At 45.4% G+C, this 16,146-nt stretch overlaps 1 protein-coding gene across 1 annotated transcript; it reads left to right on the top strand.

Moving 5' to 3' along the window:
• The first annotated feature begins 98 nt into the window (after positions 1 to 98).
• On the top strand, positions 99 to 11,683 carry MTF1 (metal regulatory transcription factor 1). Its single transcript, XM_088531163.1, has 11 exons — positions 99 to 147; positions 353 to 821; positions 3,356 to 3,594; positions 4,016 to 4,147; positions 4,424 to 4,497; positions 5,285 to 5,418; positions 5,883 to 5,960; positions 7,496 to 7,598; positions 8,131 to 8,687; positions 9,654 to 9,720; positions 10,458 to 11,683. Exons 2-11 carry the CDS (start codon positions 405 to 407, stop codon positions 10,829 to 10,831), a joined length of 2,175 nt encoding a protein of 724 aa, XP_088387289.1. The 5' UTR covers positions 99 to 147; positions 353 to 404; the 3' UTR covers positions 10,832 to 11,683.
• The last annotated feature ends 4,463 nt before the right edge of the window (positions 11,684 to 16,146 follow it).

Consider the following 16,146-nt stretch of genomic DNA (forward strand, 5'->3'; position numbering starts at 1 on the left):
AGGGCGCATGCGCGGTGCTGCCTTCCCGCACCGGGCGCGGCGGGGCCGTCCCGCCGGGCCGCGCGCGGGCGGAAGCGGAAGTGAGTGTGCTGGTAATCATGGTGCCGCCGGGGCGGGGAAGGAGGTGCCGCCGCTGCCGGGAGCTCGGTGAGCGCGGCCGGGCAGGGCTGGGGCCGGGGCGCGCTCGGCGGGCGCGGAGGCGGCGGCTCCCCGCCGGGGACGCCCGGGGGCCTTGCGCAGAGGAAGGGCGGGGGGCGCCTCCCTCCGCCCCGCCTCGCCCCGCGGCCGGGCCCGCTCCCGGCCCCGCCGCTGATCCCCCCCCCCCCCCCCCGCCCCCGTTCCTGTGTTGCAGATGGGCTGAGCGCGCGCGGCGCCGCGGCGGCGCACTGAGCGGCGGCGACACCATGGGCGAGACCAGCCCCGAGGGCAGCGCCGCCTACTACGAGGCGGAGGACGATGAGCTGGGCCGCGGCGGCGGCGGCCTGCTGCGCTTCGGCGACAGCAACGGGGTGCTGCCGCCCGCCGCGGGCACGGTCTACGACAGGACCACGGTGCTCATCGAGCAGGACCACGGCCCGCTGGAGGACGACGAGGAGGAGGGGCAGTGCGGGGAGCACCTGCCCTTCCTGCCCGAGGGCCACGAGGAAGGGTTTCATTTGATAGCAGACCATGAAGGAATGTCCCAGGGTTACGTGCAACACATCATTTCTCCGGATCAGATTCATCTAACTATAAATCCTGGTTCAACTCCTATGCCAAGAAATATTGAAGGCGCTACACTCACTTTACAGTCTGAATGCCCAGAAACCAAGCTTAAAGAAGTAAGTATAAATTTAATTCTAAATTTTATGCGTTATATGGAGTCTTTGGCCCAATCACCTTAAGTGCTTTCAATCATTATTCTTGTTAAGTGCTTTCTGTCTTTAAAGGCTAGTGCGTTGTTAATTTTCCTGCATTACTCCATGAAATCTGTGTATTGCTTGGATATTTTTGTTGGTAACTTTACCTAGCCTAAAGAGAGAACTAGACACTCACTTTAATACCTGATTTTGGTGCAGGAAATCACCCCTGTTACTTTTTGATCACGAGTGTTTCTTGACTAGGAGCTCTGTGGTAAGTTATATGCTTTATAGCAAGCCTTGGGGAGGAGGAGGAGGAAGGCTTAGGAAGGATGTGCTCTCTTCTGTGAGCTTCATGGTACCTGTCAAGTCATGAGTCCAAGTACATGTGTTCATACATGTTCTCATACTAATAACATAGTCTTTTATCTACTTAAGAGAGACTGGCTAAGTAGTGTATATCGAAAAGGTGAAATACAGAGTGTTATAAATATGATACAGGAAGAAATGGGTTTAGTATTTCACAATGAGCTTGTTGTGCAAATGGAGAAAAATTGTATATGAGGAGACAGGAATTGAATCTAGTGCTGGCCAAGATGAAAGCTGCCACCGGTTACTTGTGTTCCGAGTCAAAGCACGTGGTGAAATATCTCTCTGGGTGTCTCGTGTCTAGTACCTCATGCAGGTTCTGGTAGGCATAATCATATGGAAATGATAGTCACTTGTGACCCAACTGGTGGCATTGCAGGCTGCTAAATTGACTATTTGAAAAGCAAAACCCAGGAGCTTGTGGCTTCATTTGGTTCTTGCACCACTGGCAAGATCTTCAACTGTTCCAACAAATGTTAACATAAAAAAAAAGTGTGTTCCACATATCTTAAACTGTCTGTATTTTTGCTATGGTAGTACATGAATGCGAGGCAATTCTTGGGCAAGAAACAGGTGTGCTTTAAAGTTCACTTTTAGGTCTCAGTGGTTTTTATTAAAGACTCATTACTACTTTTATTTATGCAGTATTATACAAGGCATTAATTGCATTACTTATGTTTTGGAAGGACTCTGAAAGTACTAGGTTCTAAACTAGCCATGCCTAGGTTGATGTGTTTTCTGGTGTTGATAACTTCTGTTTATCACATTCATACAGCTTCTAATTACTCTGACACTTGCATCACTTCCAATGAAGTGATTTTAGTCTTAATCTAACAGCAGATCAAGCAACCCCCTGTTATTCCATTCTCAGTCCCCGTGCAGTTAAAATTAGTGATTTTTTTTTTCTGATGGGTGTGTAAAGCAAAAAGAGAAGAGTGTGTATTGACTCATGAGGTGGGGGAGTTTCTTCTTAAGGGTGTCCAGAAACCGTAAATGTCTCTTAGTCATGTACAGGTTCACCCAGTCGTCCTGATACCAACCAACAATTGCACGTGTGTCTTCATAAGATAGTCTATAGCCTTTGCTAAGCAGCAGCCCTGTGTGCTGTGGAACAGGTCATTTGTATGTTGGAAAAGTAGGAAGGTTGCTGACATGACCCATTATTTTCTTGAGTAGTCACTAGTACACACTGTCAACCGTGCAGCACTCTCCTGGGCTCTGTAATCATCTTTAGATGTTAAGGTTTCCCAGCTGCAGCAGTTAAATGCAAGCTGTCTGTCTGATAATTAATGTTGGAGATAAATTTATTCAAGCATATCAGATGGCTTCTTCCTTATGCCTCGCAGGAGAGAATAAGATTTAATTAAGCATTACGATTTGCATGCTGGAAGCTTCTTACATGATCTCTTTCTGCCCGTTGCAGAAGGTGGAAAGTTATCAAATCTAATTCAATATCAAAGTTTTCCAGTGATCTAGAGAGCTGGCTGAGAAATATTTACTACTTATCTTTTAAGTTAACACACCTTGCTCAATACATTGCACTTAACACACTGCGTAAAGTGAACAGAGAAGGGAAGACAAAAGCACATAACACCTGTTTTTGAAATAAAACTAAATTGTAAGTGGATTGGTGGTTAGACTGTAGGAGAGGTTGAAAACTGCAGTGCACTTCAGGGTGCCAGTAGGAATTCAGCACTCGGGTCATTGCTTTGGAGGGTCAAATTGGGAAATAACACGTTCTTGTTCATATATATTAGCACTGCTGCAAGTGTCAGAGTGAAGTGCAAGTGCTAAAGATGGGGAAAGTGGTTGTGATACGTAGCCTTTTAAGGTCTTTTTCAACTCGGTTCTGTCAGATAGCCAGTTAGGTGCATGTATTTTGAGTTGTTTTCCTTTTTCTCTCTTCTTCTATTAGATTCCCATCCTTTCATAAGGTAAGCCAGGTAGCTGTCTGCTTTCCCAAAGGTGCCCTCTTCCTTACATAGTGCAGCAGAAACACCGAGTAGTCTGGTAATTGATTGTTATTATTTCTTTTTTTTAATGCCTGTGGCATCAGAGCCTGACGTGTTGTCTTTGATATGTAACTGGTATTCATCCCTATCTAAAAATGCTTATAAAACCTTCAGTACACTGGATTTTTCTCCTAGGTTAAGAGATACCAGTGCACCTTTGAGGGCTGTCCACGCACATATAGCACTGCTGGAAACCTGCGCACTCACCAAAAGACACATCGTGGGGAATACACTTTTGTTTGCAATCAAGAAGGTTGTGGCAAAGCCTTTCTTACCTCCTATAGTCTCAAAATCCACGTTCGTGTGCACACTAAGGAAAAGCCCTTTGAATGTGACGTGCAGGGCTGCGAAAAGGCATTCAATACACTGTACAGGTAGGAATTTTCTTGGTATCTCCTTTGTGTGATGTGGCTGTTGTTCTTCAGGCTACATCTGCTTCTGGTTTGCATCTGGGTACAAGTGTTATACTTTCTCTGGGCACAGATAGGAATATAAACCTCAGAATATATGGAAAAACTCTACGAGCGAGAGTGGCAGAACCTGTAACGACATAGTTAGCCATCTATATTACGATAGTATTGAAGATGTTGGATCAGCACAAGGAATTTTTAGATTTGTTCACGTGGGGACTTTGGAAGTGATACCATTTAGTTTCAGAAGCAAATTACCTTGTACTCAGAACATGTTAAACCTTTGTTCCTGCCCTGCACGTTGGAATGAATGGCTTGCTTGTCCCAGCTGGGGACTCTCTTTGGGGACAAGTAGTCAGAGGGGTTTTTGTGCAATGGTTTTTAGGTTGAAAGCACATCAGAGGCTTCACACGGGGAAAACATTTAACTGTGAATCAGAGGGCTGCAGTAAATACTTCACAACGCACAGTGACTTGAGGAAGCACATTCGGACACACACAGGAGAAAAGCCATTTCGGTGAGTTGTTGGATGGCAGTTTTTACTTCTGTGAGACATTCTGTATTGGAACACTGCACTAAAAGGCAATAATTACTGTGCTTAGTGAAAAGCAATCCTCACTGGTGGAAAAGGAATGATGGAGGCTAGCATTTGAGCATGCTTTTTGCTGTTGGGTGGTACTTGATTACCTTGGGCCTATGTTTTAGTCCTGTGTCTCCTGGAAAGCACATTGTAGGGTTGTAATTAATGCACCAGAGAAGTTTGATGCTGACCCTTCCCTGATGCTTCATTCAGGTGTGAGCATGACGGCTGCGGAAAGGCTTTTGCTGCAAGCCACCACCTTAAAACACATGTTAGGACACATACTGGTAAGTCCCAAGGGGTTATTTCTTTCCTTTAATCAAGCCTATTCAGTTTATACTAACTTTCAGAACCCTAATACATACTTACATAAAAAAGCAACCTAGGAAGGATATCTTAGAGCTTTTAGCACTGTTTCTTTTTATCTTTAAGTGATGCAATACATTCTGGACTGTTAAGTAAGACTACTCAAATAGAAAAGGTAGCAAGACAGTGTATCAGCTGTTAAACTTTCATGGATGTTCTTAGGAATAAATCCTGCCCCATTCCTCCCTCCCAGGCGCTGTATCAAACAACCTGATAATGTACAAAAATGAGTGCATGATCAAAAACACAGCTCATGTTTCAGCTGAGACTCCACAGTTAAAAGTCCCTTCCAGATCTTGAATTTCAGCATATTTCACAAATGTATCAGTAACAATATGTAAGACTTAAATGTTGATACATAAAACTTAAATGCTCTGTTCTCCTGTCAGCTAAGGAAATATTCTTTCAATTAGATGTTACTGCTACTAGCTTGCCTGTAAGTAGCAATTTGTATCACGATCTGCATCTGTATAAAAGGCAAATGCCATTTTTTTTCTTTCGCTTTATTAAACTATGTTCTCTAGGGCAAGAAGAGTTAGAATGTACTTAACTGTATTGAAGTTTTAATTTTTTTGTAGTAATCAGAGTTGCATTTGGGAAAAAAGCAATCTTTATTTGCCTAGAATGTCACTGTTGTCCTGGGTGTGTTAAAATATGTATACCCTGTAAGCTCCTAAGTCTGTTCTTCATATTTTGTGCTGTGTGTAGGGGAGAAACCCTTCTTCTGTCCCAGTAATGGCTGTGAGAAGACTTTCAGTACGCAGTATAGTCTCAAGAGCCACATGAAAGGTCATGAGAAAGGACATGCCTATAATGCACTTCCCAATAACAATGTATCTGAGGTTAGTAGCTCTTCTTCCTAATGCTTTTATGTCATAATAAAGATAAAACCCTACTCTAGTACAGTTCAGAAATAATTTGGTTTGGAATTGTGTCAATTCTTCTAAAACTCAACTTCTAGCATGAAACTCAATTATTTAGTCTTGCTTAAAATGTTTATCTAAATTGGTTTATTTTAATCACATTAATTTTAATGTCTGGGCTCACTTGCTCGGGTAGTATTTGAAAGTTCTAGGTTACTTTTTTGGATAAATGAGAAAAGCGTTAAGAAACTGTGATAACTACTAAATATCCTTTGTTTAATAATATTGTTCTTGTGATTTTCAAATTGAAAAATATAGGTTTTAAAAATTTGTTTAGATAGTATAGCTTAGTTTATGTTGTATGGCCAGTAATACTTCTTTATAAACATTTTTGTATGTATTTATATATATAAACTTCATTTCCTTTTCTTTTTTTCTTGCAGGATACAAGCCACTCGCTTTGTCTGAGTGACCTAAGCCTCATATCCACAGATTCGGAATTGCGGGAGAACTCTAATCCAGTGAGTTTACCTGTTATTTGAGCTGTATTTTTTTCTAATCATGTGCTTATCCTGTCCACGAGAACACAGAAAATTAGATCTGCATGACTAGTTGTTGCTTTTTCCTTCTCTTTTCCAGCATTCTCTCCTTCAAGCTTTCATTTGCTGGAAAAGAAGATGTAGGATTGGAGTGTTGTAGATGCACTGAACACTATTTTTCCCTTGTCTGTGCAGCAGGCTGCAGGACTATCTCTTGACAAATATTTGTTCCTTACACACCCAGCTGAGTACTTGATGCTTGAATTTCATGGCCTGCCAGTGTGGCATATTGTTGCTGTTTTTTTTGGAATGTTCAAGCAATACTTGTGGCTTGGACTCTTGATAGTTGATAGGGGACAGTTGATAGTCTTGATAGTCTTGATAGGGGACAGTTTTACTCTAAATAGTTCTGTCATTCTAATATTTGAGGTCAGAATGACTTGGTTTTGAGTGAATACGGGCAAATGTTATTCTATATATGCATATACCTGTCTTTATGTAAAATCTCGAGGAGATGCAGCTGTGATGGGCCCTGAGCTGTCAGATCAGGACTAGCTGATCAGGTGCAGCGAGTGGGTAACCAGCTGTTTCTTGTACTTTGCTGGGAAGCTTGTGCATGTTCATCCTGAGCTTGGCAAGCTTGTCCCTGTGTCATTTTGTACAGAATAAATTGATATGCGACACAGTCGTCTAATTAGTCTATTCGAGATTAGCCTCCAGGTGTTATTTAAATAGATTGCTCCTTTCTGCAAGCTACAAATAAACTTGTAAGTACTTGAAGTGCTTCTTGAGGAAGTAATTGCACTTTGTTGGCATTTTTAGTGGAGAGCTTTGGCTTTTTGTTGAAAATCACTCCAAAGTCTTAAAGCAGGATAACAGTGTGAAATGGGGGGGGTCATTTTTTTCCAAAATATGCAGTGTTTTAAAACTATTAATAAAGCTTCTGCACCTGATTTTTACCATAAAAATATTCTTGCTTATTGCGAACTTCAATTTTATATGGAGGAAAATTATGCTGTGGCTCCATTTAGTGCTTCAGCGGGGAGGCAACATACAGAGATTTTTGACAAATTCTGTCCTACAGCGGTGTGGATGACCATAGTGCAGAATGAAGGATGTAATCTAAGCAGAGCTACTTGGTTACTGCTCCAGAAATAGTTTTGTAAATGATCGAGACTTAATTAAGATAGGTTTTTGTTTCTGACAGAATATTGTGAGAAATAAGGGTTAAACAAAGCACAGCTGCAGGAGGCTTTTTTACTCTTAAAAACCTTATTTGTTTTTGTAAGATTTGCCTCATTTTGTTGGTTAATGGGCAGTAAAAAAAACAAGAGTACAAGAGTAATCTTTTACGTTTTATGGTGATACATAAAATATATTGCCTTTCCAGAAAGTAGCTGATTAATTGAACAGATCTTTCTGATATTGGTGTGCTACCTGACTGGGATCTGTGCAAAGCTTATGGAGACCTGTGACAGTGTTATGTGATGTCTCCCTCTTTCTTCTCTCTTTCCCAGAAACATGGACAAGACCTTAGCACAATCTCACCAGCAAGCATCTTTGAGTCTGTCTTTCAGAGGCCAGGTCACGCTACAAAGCAGGAAGACTCGCAGCAGACAGGTACAAATTGTAACAGGAAACGTTTAGGCAATCCCCCCTTTATCCCCTCTCTGTGCATTTGCCTAATTCAGCATCTCAGAATGAAGATTGCTGCTGTGCCTTAGCCTGTGCAGCAAACAGAGCTTTACTGAGTGTTGGGATGTGTTTCATTCACAGTACACCACTGGAACCCCAGAAGTGACGGTGTATTTACAGCACGCTGTCTTACTAGTGCTGACACCGATGCTCTTGGTCTTTCCATGTAGCTGTTGTTTTTTAACTTCCTCTATTCTCATAACTAGATGAATCGTGTGAGCTACGTGAAGCCATAGAAAGGTTTGTTAGACTTAAGGGGGCTGGTTAGCTCACGTGCAGTATTCAGTGTTACCAGTTTCCAGAGTTTGGACCTCCTTTTAGATGTTACTGTGTTTTTAGCACTAGTCTGAAGATGCAGAAGTGATAATGCTTTACATGGCAGGGATCTGCTAACTAGCTAGGCTTTCACTGAGACCTTAGAAGTGTCGTATTTATATTATTTTCCTTGCTTTGTCAGCTGCCTTCATTGAAGGCTACAATGGTGATGCAGACGCAGTCCCTGCTGTTCCGCCTCCCGCAGGAGATCCAGCATCCCTGTCTCTTCCACTCGTACTGCAGCTTGGCATCTCTGAGCCGTCGCCCTCAGCACTACAAGCCTCAGCAGCCCCTGCTGCTCCCTCCTCCGTAGGAACCAGCTCGCAACAAGCTGCGTTTGGGAATTCTGCAACTGTTTTACAATCTCCCAAAGTGCCTGTTCCTCACAGCACACAGTTTGCAGCCGGTCACCCTGACTTTCTGCAGCACACTCGGACACCGCCGCAGCCTGTTGTACAGGGGCTTTCAGTGGTTGCAGGGGCACCTGCCCCAACAGCATTAAGTGCCACCGAGCCCCTGCCAGCTGTAGTTCAGACTGTGCCTGTTGGGGCGAACTCTCTGCTGACCAGTAATCCAACTATAACAATTACTCCCTCTCAGAGCACCGCTATTCTGCAGTCCAGCATTGTCATGGGAGAGCAAAACTTGCAATGGATTTTAAATGGTGCCACTGGTTCTCCACAAAGCCAAGAACAAATGGTTAGTATATCTAGCCCTGCTGGGAAGCAGCTGAGACCATCCCTGCTCCTCCTGGAATCTAAAGACTTTGCTCTTGAAAAGAAGCATCTCACCTGGAGTTGTAAGATGCAAACCAGGGTGTATCTGCTTCAGAATTGTATAATGCTTAGCACGGAAATATGTTTAAACAAGTCAAAATACAGTCTCTAAAATACATAGAGAAATAGATAGATAAAGAAATCCCGAGTGCAGCAAAATCTTGTTTTCTTCTTTCACCCAGTGACAAGCTTTTTGTAGCAGATGCCACTTTGCTTTATTCAGACACTCCACCATATGGCCTGACAAAATACATATATTTTTAAATCTACCATTTTTACAAGTAGAAGCACAGAAATATCTGTAAACTTTTCAGTGTTTAGACGTTCTGTAATCTCTGTCTCTTCCTAATTTAACCTTGTTGCCTTTTAAATCTAAGTAGCCTGATGAAGATAATGGAGAGTTGCCTGAGAAAGCAGGATGTGGCTGCTTCTCCAGTGACAGGGAATACAGTAGACTTAGTGCTGGGAGATAAAACGCTTCACTGTTGCTTCCCTTAGTTTTTCTCACTTGTAAATGGCCAAGAGGGAATGACTGGAGATACAAACAGTATAAGCAAGAACAGCAGTTTATTTTTATTTATTTATTTATTTATAATTAACTCATACAGTTTTCGGACACGAGCTGTTTTAACAAGCGTACAGGAGAGGGGGGTCACTCACCATCTTTAGGAGTACTGAAAGAGTAGCCTTAGTTTAGGGATAGCCAGAACATAAGATAGTCCAGAATCAAAACAAACGCTGCAGTTTTCTCTTAGTTTTCCCATCTGCTCTCTTTGGAATGTGTGCATGTGTATCTTTTGCTTGCAGTTGTTTAGAGTTTGAGCAGAGATTTGGTTTGAATTGACTCACATGGATTTTTTTTCTTTTTTTTTTTCCTTCTTTTTTAAAGCCACAAGTTCCAAAAGTACTAGAAAAGGTTTTTTTTACCACTGCGTTACCAGTAACTGGCAACACAGGTAAGCATGTTTGATACTGAACTGTTTCCCTCTCTTCCTCTTTTTGTTTGCAGTGCTGTTTGCTTGAGCAGGATTTGTGGTGATGTAATTGTTAGAGGAAATGTTGAAGAAATGTGTGGGGGTTTTTTGTTTTATTTATTTATTTATTTTTGTATTCCTGGGTTCTATCCTATAGTAGTTTCTCTCTTTGTAAGATAATCAAGTTCACAAATTAGATCCAGTATTTATAAAATTTAGTATTTTATAAATTGCTACCTTAGAGGAATGTATATATAAGATTAGAAGGCAGAGGTAAAGGATATAATTTGTCTTTTGCATCTTGATTTAAAAGAATAAAACTGCTAGTAAACTGTTGTATTTAACCAGCGATTTTAATAACAGTTTTTGGTAAGCGGTGTTGGTGAGAGTCATATAAATGTGCAGCTGTAGGAATTCTGTTCTGTAACATGCTTCCTACACAGAAGAGCATATAGGAAATAAGAATTAATCATAGCCAAAAGAAGACATCTGAGTGTAAGACTTAAAAGGAAAAAAGGCAGCACAGTAAGAGTGATGAGTTAGGAAAGCAGACTAGAGAACGTGAACAGGAAAATACAAATGAAAAATGTATATGTGTAAAATAGTGTATACTCTCTGCTGCAAGACACATACAATCTACTATAATAGATATGATTTGTCTTTCCCTGATGTGAAATTAGGGAGTTCTTATGTGTGTCTTGTCTTTGCTTCGCCCCTAGGAACTCCTGTTCAGCAAATTGGTCTCAGCGTTCCTGTCATCATCATCAAGCAGGAGGAGGCCTGCCAGTGCCAGTGTGCCTGCCGCGACTCTGCCAGGGACAAAGCCACCAGTAAGAAGGAATGTTCCTCACCTGAGCAAACAGCTCCCCAGCTGCAGCCTCAGCCCTTTCCTTCCTCTTCCCGTTCTCCTTCGTGTGGGCAGAGCAGTCACACAGTTAACCCTTCAGACTCACAGACTGAAACGTTAAGTGCCATGGATGTATCAGACTTCCTGTCCCTCCAAAGCCCTGAAACGCCCCCTAATATAATTCCTATTGAAGCACTACTGCAGGGTGAGGAAGAAATTGGTTTGAATAGCAGCTTCTCTAAATGAAGATGTTCCAGATTGTCCTTTGCACCTGGGGGGTAAAATCCTCCTCCTTAGAAGCAGAAACTGAAGGATCCTTTTTTTTTTCCTTCCAATTGGGAAGTTTTGTGGCTTATTTCTGCTTCTCTGATGTCATCTTAGTCACATCCCAGGTACACCCATCTCTGAGAATCTATCTTTAAAAAAAAAAAAGGCAAAAAAAAGCTAAGTTATATATGAACTATTTTGGCTGCACTGTCTGTCACTTTTGCTTGTCATATGTGAACACAGAAGTTAAGGTTACTCGTGTGCAAACAGATTTTAAAGAGAAAAAGGGGGGTTAGTTTGTCTCCAGTTGCACATCACTTATGTTTCGGATTAAGGTACTGGCAGTGTGTGGGTCTTTGTTACAGCTCTTTAGGTCTATAATTTTCTTATGTCTCTTATGTGTGATATTAACCCTGCACTATAAGGGGAGCCCAGGAAAGGAGTTTGCTGTAGCAGAAGATGGTCTTACACTCAAAAATGTTCTGTCTTCAGTTTTCCTGGAGTGCGGTCCTCCTGTCACTGCGAGCTGGTGCCTGGGGGTACTAACACTATTGCTAAAGCCAACAGAAGCTTTTGGGGAGTTTCCTTTGGCACAGCACAAAATCCTTGTGCTCCTCGTAGATCTATTCCTTTCATTAGGACTTTCAAAGAGTGGTGGCAGACACTGCTTCACAGTAGAGAAACACAGTCGGAGCCCCTGCTTATGCAGACTGCAGAGTCTGTTTTCTTTGCCTCTGAAGCACGCAGCGAGCTCCAGACAGAGTCAGCTCGGTGCCTGCTGCTCTTTAGCCTCATTTGGCTGTTCAGAAAGAAGTTATTCTCTTTTTTTTTTTATTATTATTAAAAAAAAAAAAAATCCCGACTGTTTAATCAGGAGCATGGTGCCTTTGCTGGTTAACTCTCGTCTTTTGTCAAGAGTTCTAGGAACCCTTTGAGAATGATTCAACACACCTTGAGTTTATCTTTTAGCTGTCTGGGAATGCTTCCTCTTTTCTGTTAAGCTTTTTAATTTCTGCCTGAATCTGCCTCCAACCTACTGCAATGCCAGCTTTTTGTGCATGGGGCTATTTCTTGACTAAAAGATGTTACACAAAATAGTAGTTTTTCATATCAAACTGAAAGTCTATATTCTAACCTACTCAGGGTAAATAAAACACCCCCCCCCTTCCACCAAAAAGCCTGTAATGTTGCAATAAATGCAGTCTCATTCTAAATGGTTTATTTATGCTGCATTATTTTAAAAGATGTAATTTTATAGTGTTTTATCCATCTGTCTGGCTTTGGCTGTCAGTCTTTTTGTGTTAAAGAAAAGAATATTAAATAGTCTTTATTCAGTTTACAGTGTTGTCATTAGCGAGTCTCTGCCCACTCGTTTTGGGAAGACAAACTCCTAGAGGACGGCGGTCGCCCTGCTCTCTGTTCGTGTGGGATCAGAGCTGCTCTCTGCTCCACGGGGTAGGAGTCCTGCGCGTGCACCTGAGGACTGGTAGGCTTTAAACTCGTGACGTGCTACCCGCACCGCTGTCCCCAGCCGGGCTGAGGCAGTGGCTTAAACCAGCTCCCCTTCTATTCCCTGGCGAGTAACTGTCGCAAAAACGGGTGGAAATGGGCAGAAGGGACCTTTTTTTTCACCTGACAACTTTTTTCCTGTTGTTAAATGTGGAAGGGTAGAAGTGTGTCCCGTTAGGGTGAGTGTGAGGGAGGAGAGGCTGCGTAAAGGCCACCTGGTGGGTGTTGTGTCACCGCTGTGGCAGAGCGACCTGTGGAGCTTGCATCCATATATTGGGGATTAACAAAGCATTTTATGTTTTGCTCTTGTAATTCCTAAGAGACAGGGCAATGGGCTTTTGTGCTCGTTTTCCTCAGGATTGGTTTGTGCTGCGTTTGTTTCGTGTGGCCATGAGGGCTGCTTTGCGCGCAGGGAAGCGGAGCGTGTGCGGCCGGGGGTGTCTGTGCAGAGTCCTCTGCTCATGGCCTTGCTCCCAGCGGCTGCGAGGGGCCCGGGAGTGAGCGGGGCCGCGGGGACGGCACCGGAACGCGGCACCCGAGGCGGCCGCTTCCGAGCGTCCCCGTCCTCCCGGGGAGCCTTTTGCTCCTCAGGGAATTAGGCCACGTGGAACGTGCTTGTGATGGGGCTGAGGACGTCTCCAGAAGCCTCTTTATGAGAGAGGTGAGCAGGAGGAATTACCAAAAGCTTTGGAATCGGGAACTCGCTTGGCAGGAGGCCCTGGCAGCAGGGAGATGTCGTGCGAGCGCGTGCAGGCCGGGAACCCGCTGCTGTTTGCTCTGGGGCTGCTCTTTTCCCCTGGTGTGTGCTAGGAAAGGCCGAGTATCCCGCGTCCCTCCTGGCTTCGGCGCTGGGTTTGCAGGGAGCCCTGTCCCCGTGCGTGGGCCGGCTGTGACTCGGGTGAAAGCGAGAAGAGCCTGTAAGGAGGCACAAGGGCTGTGCCGGTGCGTGCCCAGGGCCTGCGCCCGTCGCTTCCGTGAGCTGCTTTGTCCTTTTAATGTAGTCAGGGGTCTGCTGTGGGGAGCGTTCAGTGCTGCGTGGGCTCTTGTGTCTCTCGGTGGCCGTTGGCATCGTCCCTGGTGCTGTGTGAGCAGAACTGGCGCTGCCAGGGCCATTAACGTGCTGCAATGGGAGGAGGTCTGTGAGCAGCAGGCAGGGACGGGCGGTCACGAAAGCTCTGAGGTTGTTCAGTGCCAGGGAGTTTTCATCCATCCTCTGCATCGCAACGTTTAATATATTGACAATAAATGTGTAGAGTGTGTCTGATTACCAACATCAGTAACTTTAGTGGCTGAGCCATGACCCACGCAGCCATGGGCTGCAGAAGTTGCTTTTCTTGCTTGTCCGTGGTAGAGAGATGGAAAATCAGCACTGTCAAATGCTGGTACTGGATTATATAGAACAAAGTATGAATTGGGCACTTCGTGTAATGCTGCCTGTGTCCAGAAAGGCTAGTTTGCAGAACCTCATACTGGTATCTAAAATGCACTTTAGGTTATTTTATCTTTAACCCGATTGCTGCAATTTCTTTTGTATATACTTTCACAAAGTTTATTTTTGCTCTGAGTAAAAGTTAACAGGGGTGTGCAAAGATGAGCACTTAACTTGGTGCAATACTTGTAGCTAAAGAGCGTTGTCCCATGTGCTCAGTCTGTCTGTGTCTGTCTAACTGAATATATATAGAGTGACTAGCTCAGTGACATTGTCCTACCCTGTCTGTACCCACGAGAAATTATGCATCGTTAGCAAATGTCCAATCTATGCAAATACTCCACTGAGAGCACTGTGCTTTCGCCGGCCTTTTCTCTCCCGCTTTCTGGCGAGCTGCTTGGCACCTCCGATGGAAACGGCTCCCGCGACGACGACGTTCCCCTGCTCCGCGTCCCTCCCCGAGCTGTTCCCAACAGGCGCCTGGCACCTTGCGGAGTTGTCTCCACGGGAGCGTTTCCCTGTCGTTATCTGCCTTACCGCGGGGCCCGGCGCGCGCGGCCGCCCCACGCGTTGTTTGTGCAACCGCGGCGCCGGTGTTGGACTGTTTACAGAACTGTGCGACCGCAACCGGGGCCGCGGAGCCGGAGCGGAGGCGGCGACGGGGGCCCCGAGCCCTTCTCCGACGGGGGATACGAGGGCGCAGCCGGCGCTGCCACCCCGCTGGGCACGGTGCCACCTCGCAGGGCTCCGGTGCCACCTCGCAGGGCTCCGGGAGCTGCGGGTGGACAGTCCTATGCACTTAGAGCTGGGCACAACTGTCGAGAGCCGATGGGGACTGTAAGGCAAAAAAAAAAAAAAAAAAAAGCATGTCCTTAGTAAACCCTGCAACTTTCAGATTGCATAGTTTTTAATTGATATCCTTTTTCCTCCTGAATATATTTTGGAAACAACGTCAAGTTTTTTAGAAATGTTACCTGTAGTGGATCCTCCTGGACAGGGCTGAACTTTTAACTTTTTTGCGTCTTGTCTTCATAGCCCCCATCCGTCCTAGAAGTTGGATGCTGTGTCTGCACTGAGAAATGCAAATGAAACTGGATATTTATGTCATAGTGTACATAGTCCGAGTGCGTGTGTTGCTGGAACTAGTTTAAAAATCCCACACCATGCGTTTCGTGGTGTGCAAGCTGGCCAAAATTTGGTTCGTTATGCAGTGTACACTTTCTCAAACGCAGTTTCTACTTTTTCTTACAAGAAATTTTTTTCATACAATCTTTTTCAGCAAAATCGAGGGTATGTTTTGCAGAACCATGGTTACCATAGCTGGTATTTCTGCCGTGTGGCTTTTGTGTCCTTCCTCTCGTGCCCGAAGCCGAAGCTGTTGGTCCGGGGCCCCGTGTCACCCTCGCGCCGCTCGGAGGCCAGGGGACAACGTAGCTCGTCGGTCACTCGCCGCACGCGCAGAGCGGGGCCCGGTCTTGGAGATGACAGAGAAAAAAACAATCCGGTTTTCCAAGAATGTGTGTGTGGGATTAAAGGAGTTTATTTAACTATGAAACATGGGAACAAATGTGCTTACATTGAGCAATGTGAAGATGTTAGGTACAGGTACAGTACTTCCAAAGGAAGAGCATCTCCAAAACCCAAACCAAGAGTAAATATGAATTTGTATTTTTTTGAAGAATGTAAAATGTGAAATAATGGTGTTTGCTTAATTGCTCATTTTGTATGAAGTTAATATTGTACTTTGAATTCTCTGCAAAGAAGTGGAAATTAACTTTTTTTTTTTTGAATTGAAAGCAATATTAATACTAATGGAATCCTAATTAAATGCTTATTTAAACACCGTGCTCTGCTGCTCCTTCCGCGGGCTCTCGCTCAGGGTGTGGGGTGGTCCCGACGGTGCGGGGACCGCAGCTCTGCTCGGGCCGGGGTCGCGTGTCCCTCGCTGGCAGCCGCGGGGTGAGGCCGGGCTCCGGGGGAGGGCGGCGACGGCTCCGTGCTGGCTCCGGGCGGCGGCTCCGTGCCCGGTTCGGGCCCGGGGCGCAGCGCGACCAGCTCCGCGCGCAGCCGCTCGCAGCAGGCGATGCCGGCGCGCAGGTGCCGCTGCCGCGCGTCCAGGCGGCGCAGGAGGCGCCGCAGCTGCTCCGCCTGCGGAGGACAGAGGCGCTGCGGGCGCGCGCGGGGCTCGGCCGCCACCGCCGCCCCCGCCCCGGTGACCCCCCCGCCGCCCCGGTCCCCCCCCGGTGCCCCACGCACCAGGCGCTTCCCGTCCCGCCGCGCCGCGCCGCGCGCCCCCTCCGCCTCCATGGGCGCCGCCGGTACTGGCCACGCCCCCGGCCACGCCCCCTCGCGGGGC

The sequence above is a fragment of the Tinamus guttatus genome, unplaced genomic scaffold, assembly GCF_059628265.1.
Source record: "Tinamus guttatus ecotype Peru unplaced genomic scaffold, ASM5962826v1 Tinamus_guttatus_pri_ptg000397l, whole genome shotgun sequence".
Lineage (NCBI taxonomy): Eukaryota > Metazoa > Chordata > Aves > Tinamiformes > Tinamidae > Tinamus > Tinamus guttatus.